At 36.6% G+C, this 8,600-nt stretch overlaps 1 protein-coding gene across 7 annotated transcripts in view; it reads right to left on the bottom strand.

Annotated features, from left to right (window-relative positions):
• Positions 1 to 459: 459 nt before the first annotated feature.
• Positions 460 to 8,600, bottom strand: part of dixdc1b (DIX domain containing 1b) — a 32,598-nt gene continuing 24,457 nt past the window's right edge. For 4 of the 7 annotated variants that reach the window (XM_077233197.1, XM_077233198.1, XM_077233193.1 and 1 more), the window contains exons 13-20: positions 8,082 to 8,174; positions 6,138 to 6,206; positions 5,569 to 5,637; positions 5,330 to 5,491; positions 5,165 to 5,231; positions 4,367 to 4,475; positions 4,143 to 4,251; positions 1,696 to 1,998 (exon numbers count right to left, since the gene is read on the bottom strand). In XM_077233197.1, the coding sequence (XP_077089312.1) occupies positions 1,831 to 1,998; positions 4,143 to 4,251; positions 4,367 to 4,475; positions 5,165 to 5,231; positions 5,330 to 5,491; positions 5,569 to 5,637; positions 6,138 to 6,206; positions 8,082 to 8,174 (846 nt within the window). In that variant the 3' untranslated portion in view covers positions 1,696 to 1,830. Of the gene's footprint in view, positions 1,999 to 4,142; positions 4,252 to 4,366; positions 4,476 to 5,164; positions 5,232 to 5,329; positions 5,492 to 5,568; positions 5,638 to 6,137; positions 6,207 to 8,081; positions 8,175 to 8,600 lie in introns of all 7 variants that reach the window. The other 3 variants (XM_077233201.1, XM_077233199.1, XM_077233200.1) reach the window with 1 other exon arrangement.

Raw genomic sequence — 8,600 nt, 5'->3', positions numbered from 1 at the left:
CCCGGGGCGGTGAGATACTTGATTGATCCATGTCGGAGATGGCCACCTAAAACAGCAAGTAAGCGCTAACATGTCAAATAATTAATGTTTTACACATTCCATTCTATTTTAATATTTTATAAATCTACTCGAAGAGATCATGGGATAGAAGAATGTAAGTTTTTATTTACGTCATCATGGGTATCTTGGTCTAATGGTCTGCAAATCTTAGGAACAGTTGCTTTGTGGTTATTTTATCCATTAAAATGTAATAAAAGATTATTATTATTTGCTACTATACGTTTTGTGTGAGTGCTGTTCCAAATATCAACAAAAAAATAACATATTGTAAATACTATATGATAAAGATATATTACTGAATGTAATATTCTTTAACTGGAACTAGGGGGATAAAAAGATTAATAGTAATAATAATTTTAACAATAATGTTTATTTAAAAAAAAACACATACATAGTGTATACTGCTTCAAACGGTTTATTTGCAAACCAAATAACAATCTTCTTCAACCAGAAAGCAGGAGGGTAAAAGTAAAGCATTAAAGCATACATCTGCGTGTAACCATCCATTGTGAGTGAACAACACTGTTCTTGTTAGCAACAGGCTTCTCTGATGAGAGTAATTATATCCTTTTTTGGAAACAAAGGAGATATTTTCACATCTTTAAAATATTATTCAGTATTTATAGGACATCATTTATACAGTGTAAAGGCACTATGCCTCGCTCTGTCTCTCAGATATAAACATATTTACATAAATATAAAACAGAACAAAAATACAAAAGGCAAACCCGGTCACCTCTCTCTTGTAGCAGATTCCAGGCACTTTCCTGTAAACTCGTATCAGTGCAGTTGAACAGCACATCTCGTAGTTTCTAATCATAGTTTCTATTACATTTGAAAGCCTGCAATAATCAGAAAGCGCTTTCTTGCAAATTATATGTACTACATTTATATATTGTGTCAAAATCATGAATAGTAATCGCACATTTATGCCATACAGTCGAATCTTTAGTTCATACACTCATAAGTCATTCATACAAAAAAAGCCTTCATCGCGTGTGTGAATGTTACTAACAGAGGGCTTTTTAAAACGACATACTGAATGATATCGTAAAATTATATATCAAACAAGCAAAATGCTTTGGTCCTTGGAATGTGTCTAACATATGTTTTAGGGAAACTCTTTCTCTAAGATAAAAAACAAAAAAAACAATCTCATAGCGAGGCAACTACAGGCTTTGAACTCTTGTCCACTCTATACTCACACATAATTTTACTGCTATTCTTTCTTAAGATTCACAACACATTCACTCAAGTACTCTTGACAGTCAAGATTCCCTACTTGTCTCTTTCCCAATTTTGGTTAAACGAAATAAACAAAAAAAGTACTCTGGCATAACCTTTAAAGTAGGCAAATTAAGAAATCCAGTGTGTCATTACAGTAACAAACAAAAGGCTCCTTGCGTCACAAGTGAAGAGTTTGTCTGCTCATAAAGCATTTGCTGGAATGGGTGTCTGTTCTATGGCAAGACCTTTAAAACAGATCAGAAATGCTTTTCTCCCATCCAAGTTATGTGCGTGTATTACTACCGGTCTGGACAGGACACAAGATGGGACTTTCTCCATCTGGCGATCCTTCGGATATTCCTCCATGTCCTTTCAGGTTCATTCTGCTGTTCAGCTCATGCAGGATTGAGTAAAAAGTGAGTGGGACTTTCTTAGGGCACTGAAGAGAATTCCATTCTCTGTACACTTAAGTTACAAATCAATGTTATTTCATTTTTGGCACAGATGTCTTTACTTCCTTTGACAGATTCTTGCAGACTCGTGTTAGGTCCTGTGGAGGAAAGAAAGAGCGATTGAGCTTAAAATGGTGAGAAACAGATGTGTATGCCAGCTGTGTAGGTGCACACAGTACCCTGTTTGCCCATGATCCTCCTCTACCCAGGCCACGATCTTCCCTTCCCAGCCAGGCACCACTGCATCATCCTGGAAAACCTGAGAGAAGCCAGCGATCTCCATTACTTTCTGTTTATACAATGCAGTAAGCGATTTCTGAGAAATGCTGTTGAAAATGTAATATTTTCAAATGGCGTTAAAAACACCTAAACAATTTTGTGAATATTTGTTAGATGTCTGTTCTGTGCGTAAAATAAGATGTTTGTACATAATCCTGGCTGTGTAAATAGGATTGGATCGAACCTATTCACGGAGCACCAAAACACACTTGTAGCCTATCAGCAGTAGGCGAAGTATAAACTCATGATGGGGAGGAGGGAGAGAGTGAGCAAGCGGGACATTTGTCAAAAAAGACTATAGAAAGAGAGATGGCTGAGATATATTTCCAAAGAGGAAAAGGTCAGAGGAATATACCGTATTGTTCCGAATATAAGACGACCCTGATTTTAAGACGACCCCCCCCCCCCCCTTTTTTCAAGATGTACATTTTGAAAAAAGGCTTTTTGATAAAGAAAATGCTTATTAATTATTAATAATTTTCATACTGCACAATTTTTATATTTTGATTTTTGTACTGAAAACATGGTAAATACTAATAAAATGTACCAAAAATTTAGTCTACCAAAATTTCATTAACAGTTGAAGTGAAATCTTGTTTGTATAGCTTTAAAATCTGGGTACCATTTTATGTTTTAAAATCACGTACAGGGGAAGTTTGGTCTAGTCAGCGAGGCACACAAACTTGACAGTCGTCACATGGCTCTAGGACAGTAAGCTTTTCTTTGACTGTTAGCATTCTTAAGCATTGTTATTGCTTAAAAATGCAATAACAACTCGTTAACTTTTTGCACTCTGGATTTTCCATAGATATCATATAGAGACTAGATGCCCTATTGGCCGCTGTGGCGCAAGAAATACGGCCGCCATCTTAAACCGGTCATACTCCTATTTGCGTTGCATAGCAGCAGTAGATCCTAGAGCACTGTGCAGCATATTCCTGCTCAAATCGGCGGACCATCACTCTGGGATTATTTTTCACAAGTAAGATTTAACATTTAACATCACCGTGCTATTGGTTGTATTTTGTGAACAAAATATTCAATGTGTCCTGTATCGTAGCTACGTGTATGACCTTTGCAGCAAAAAACCCGTGTGAAAATCAGTTCGGTATTCAGTGAGATATGATTAATTAAATGCGCTGGCGGCTCATTGCACCTGCCAAACAGATTACACTGAGCGGAGCGGGTGACCGGTTTAAGATGGCGGCCCCACGGCTCGTCCGCGCCAACAGGCAGTAGCGGTCGATAGGGCGTCTACCTATATGATGTCTATGGGATTTTCTTACATTACACTCTGACACACCATATTTCTTAGCACACCTTTTGTACACGTATTTGGCGCCACCTATTGTTGCGGGTGAATTATTGACTTGTAAAAGTATAGACCCTGAATATAAGACGAACCCGTTTTTTCAGATGTTTTTCTAAGAAAAAAATATTGTCTTCTATTCGGAACAATACGGTAATTGGAAAAAAAGAAGAGCAGGAACGTCTGAAAACAGATTCGAGGTTGCTTTGTTTCTGTAACAAAGTGAGTAACATTGTTTTTTTTTGCCATTTTATAGAACCAATATATGTTGTTGTATGATGCTGTTATAGTTGAATCATCCACACTTGCACAAGCTGTCTGATGTGCCAGCTGGTGGTTTCCTGTGTTGCATAGAGTGTTCATTATTTTGGGGGCGGAGCAATTAAGGGGTGTGTTTGTTTGGGTGTTGATATCAATTATCAACAGTGTTTCTCAGAAATCTCTTACTGACCAATTAATTAACCACAATTCATTTTGTGATTCCAGAAAGTTTCACAAAGTGTGTGTTCTTCAATAAAAACAATAGTGTTTATATTGAACTTTCTGGTATTACAAAATGAAATGTGGTTCGTTCATTTACACACATCTCCTTATATATTGTTATAATTCTATTAATAATATATAATGTATTAAGAAAAAGAACAATTCCAGTTTACATAATTTATATTAAAATTATTCATATATTTGAATAGTATTAATTCTACTTGTATTAATTAGATTATTTTAAGTCCTCATGTGGCCCCCATGTTGAGAACCACTGATTTAGATGCTTGAATATAGAGAGAACATCCTGTTGATTGATTATTTGGCATTACCTCTTCCTTCACAGTGCCAAACTCTGGATCCAGTGCTTTAAAATGGTACCGATAATTGCCTTCCCGGTCTACAGCATCCTTGAAGTCTCGCAAGGTGACCTCCCCCAGCCTGCCGACATAAGACAATGAAAAGTTTCATAGCACATAAGTATACTGCATTATAGAGATTTAAGACTAAAGACCCACTCAAGCCAAATATATGTGTAACAAAGATTCTGACTGACCTCTTGGCGATGTTGATCATGAATGGCGTGAGTGAGCGGTCAGTAAAGTACAGGACTTTGGTGCACGCTGATGAGTTCAGCGCAGGGCTGCTGTGAGAATGAGCAATTTCTGTAAGTGAACAGAGGAGATTCTTTACTTCAGTAGTGTTTTAAATATGCAGCAATATACCTACCGAGAAACCGAGTACAAATAAGGGGTCATGAATTGAGAAAGCAAATTTTTGACATTGTGCTTTAAAAACATACAGTAAGTTTCAGAACTCCAAATGTCCACGTTAGTACAAAAACAGCTTTTAATTGCCAAGCTGAAAAAGCAACTCTTTTGTAATTTTCCCGGTTTTTATTACATAATAGAGATGAATTCAACAGCACAAGACTGCCTCCACTGTCAAATCAACGTCTACTTCTGCATCATTGCTTCTTTAGTCCCGCTCATTCACATGTTATATAATAATTGCTACAACAGGATCACTGGACTAAAAATAAAATGACCTTTCAAGGGATCCTAATATTATGAATGTGGCAGTTTGTTCGGTACATTTCACTGTGGATTCTTTGGTAAACCCGTCGCACTTCAACACAGGCTTTTACAGAAAGATATGGACCCGACAGTAATGCCACTACATGTAAGTAACTGTATTAATTCTAATGCCTAATCTGTGATCACTGACTTTTGATATATAAGGACTCATGAACAATAGTTTATTGCGGTTTATAAGCCAGTGACTAAACGGTCAAATTCACATTGTTCCTCTTAGTCCTGACATTTCCTGTTTTGGGATTAGGATGCATTCTTACTTGAAGCAGGAGGGCAGGAGTCTCCATCAGAGTGAGATGCTTTATGTCCTGGAGATTTGCCTCGGCTCTACAGAGGAACAGATTGATTTCAGAACAAAGAATTCTGGGGCAATGTAAATCAGGTGCAAAACCCACTGTGTGAGAATGAGCAAACATTCCTCGTACCCTCCTCTCCTGTTTGTGGCGTGTTTCCAGGTCACAGAGGCGATCCATCAGGCTGGCCACACCTTGCTCGAGCGTGTCCAGAGTGTGATGCTGAGGGTCGTGACCTCCAAAGCTGTTCCTCAGACTACGCAGAGCATCTCTTACCAACTGCAGCTCCTCGGCCTACAAGAGACACAATCACATAGATCTCTATAGATATTATATATATATCACTGAGAAAAGGCCTTAGGCTCATTTACCCCATGGTGTGGTTTTGAGGTTGTGACCGGTGGTGGGTGCGAGTAGCCGTTGTTTTGCGAGCCAGGAAGCTGAAAGATAAGACAAGTCTTTACTTGAATCTTTAATGATTAATGGAAGCACTAAAAATACTCTGCAATGTGTGAAAACAAACAGCTGTGGGGAAAACACAGTCTATTATGTATACAGAGCTGCCAACTTTCGAGTTTAGCTTGGCGGGAGACTTCTCAAACTTGGGGGGTTGTACTGTCTGCACAAGCAGCAAGGTCTCTCGCTCGCTTACGTTTCTGCCATGCGCGCACGGTTTGAAGCACAATATCTGTCTCGCATGCACGCTCGCTCTAGATAGATTACGGGATATTTTAACTAATTTGCGGTACAACTAGTCGATCACGAGTGGCTCAACAGGTAGATATATAGATAAACTCATCTTTCAGTCATTTGACCGACCGGGTTGACACTTCAGCGTGAGAAATCGGGGGTGTGGCGTGAGCGCGTGAGAATTGGGTCAATTGCGTGAGTCTCACGCTCAATCCGTGAGAGTTGGCAGCCCTGTGTATAGGTGTGTTACCTCTGTCTCATGGCTCATCAACTCTTTGAGAACACTCTCCTTGTGCTCCAGCTCCCTCTGCAGGCAAGCCTGAGAAACACAGAGACATTCTCTTTCAGACACAATCGTCTTACAAAAACAAGTGCAGGAGTCTTCTGCTACATAATGTGGTAAACAGGTTAATCATAAGGGTTAAGGATTTTTTTTATCCCGGTACGTTCCCTGGTGACATTTTCACTTGCAAAAAAGAAAACTTTACAATAGGAGTGTAACGGTACATGTAGGTACGGACACCACGGTTCAGTGCATGCAGTCGAACGACGAATACATTCAGTCACAGGCGATCCACACTCCAACCCAGAAGGCATTGCAACGCTGTTTTCAACCAGTAAAAAGAGACTATGATCGATACTTTTACATCTCTCAACCAGTATTTCAAGTGTTGAAAGACAGATTCCACATTGTGTCGTCAGCAGGTTAGTTCGCTAGAGAAATGAACTCTAGAGAGAAGCATTTTGTATAGGCACTATATTAGCCTATTCATTACATTTACCTAACCTGTCAGTAATGTCTTGATTATTTAATAATGTATGTTTAAATAAATTTGTCATGAAAAAAATGTATGACAGCCACTGTGTAAATGATTATACTTTCAAAAAATAAAATAAAATAAACTTTATAATTAGATTTTATGTGCAATTTACAGTACATGTTTTTTTTGAGTGTTGATTATTATATCTAAAAATAAATAGCAACTAAATGTAATAATTTTGTTGTTGTTAATTGTAACCTTTAATTTTATAGTAATGTGTAATTAAGGGCTCCCCATAGCATATAGTTTACAGCATTAGATATTATAATAGATTTTATTTAAACACATTAACACATTTGTTAAAAAATACATATTAATAAAAAAAAGAAGCAATTTTGTGTTTAGTTTTATCCCCCCTGCTGTACCGAACCCGTACCGAACCGTGACTTCAAATTCGGTAAAATTTTGCTTCATTTTAAGTGTCAAAATCATTTACTGTACATTTAACCTACATTTATAGTACAACTAGAAAAATATTGAAAGTATTTTCATTATATATTATAAATTATTATATATTTATTATTTGTTTTACACAGTAATATTACTTTATAAATTAGACAAAAAAATCTAGCTGATACTTATCCTAGGGACATTTTTAATAGCAAAACATATTTTTTTTTACCATTTTTCAGCAAGAATATTTTAATTGAGTTTCAAAAGCATTTACTGTACATTTACAAATAAAATCATAATAGACTTATGTTCGTATATATATATATTTTTCGACATTGTATATTTTGAATAATTATATATTTTACATATCGATATTACTTTATGAATGAGACAAAGGTAGAAAAAACATTTAGGTTTAAGTAAAACTTTTATATAGTTTTTAAAATGAAACATTAATTTGTAATAATAGCTGTACATTTTAATTGACATAAATGCGTAAATTCATAAACAAATGACTTCCTGGTCCTCATACTATCTATAAGGAGGAATCTATTCACACAGGAACAAAAACTTTGGGCTGTTGCATCGTGTTTCACACCTTTAAAGTCAAATAAAAAATAGCTCAGATTTCAAGAACATCTCAAGCTGTTTTTAGAGGTAAGAACAGGTTCCCCGTTACACCCCTCACTCTTTTTGTGTTTGTTTGCTTAAAAGAAGCCTTATGCATGTGCAAACTGAATTGACTTTGTGTCGGTTCCATCAACTAGCCCAAACCTTTCTCACACTGGTCATGCACATGTCTTTTTTGTCGAGCCCTGATAATGATAAAGCTGTGTGAGTCAAAGGTTTATGATGTTAAATTATGACACTATCCATCTTATCCATCTCTGCCTCTGTTAGGAAAGCAGTAACTATTTTGCATTTGCATTCCCATCATGCAGTTCTCCTTCACAGTCTGCAGACTCTGTTTGATGCCGTACCTGCTGGCTGCTGCTGGCTGTCAGCTTGCGCAGTGCCTCATCCAGCTTCTGCTGTTGCTGCTGCAGAAGTCGATCTTTTTGGCCCAGCTCTTTCTGTGCAGCACAAAGACAGTTTTTAAATACATTATATATGTGGTTTAATTAGGCAAGCTGTATGATCAGCATTTGATTAGAAATAGCATCTTTTAATATGAAGGAAGCTACTCTTAATTTAAAGTCAGTTTTCTCTTTTGAAAAAGTGGTTACACTACAAGTTACTAATCAAAAGTAGTAACAAGACTGAAGATATTTGAGGGGTAAAAAAAGCATAATTTTTGATAATATCTTTCTAAATGTATAACTACCAGATAACTAAACTAAACAGAGTTTAACTTTAACTGTTTTTTAGTTAACTTTAACTAAAAAACAGAGGATCTAAATTAAGGTGACAACATTAAACAGATGAATTTACACAATACATCACAAATAAAACAAGAAAACAATATATTTTATTAAAAACAATCAAAAACAGTGGAATTA

Source organism: Siphateles boraxobius, unplaced genomic scaffold (assembly GCF_051911475.1).
Source record: "Siphateles boraxobius isolate OS27281-9 unplaced genomic scaffold, OSU_SipBor_1 18, whole genome shotgun sequence".
Lineage (NCBI taxonomy): Eukaryota > Metazoa > Chordata > Actinopteri > Cypriniformes > Leuciscidae > Siphateles > Siphateles boraxobius.
Note: the sequence above shows the minus strand (reverse complement) of the source record. Positions and strands in the feature narration are given on the sequence as shown.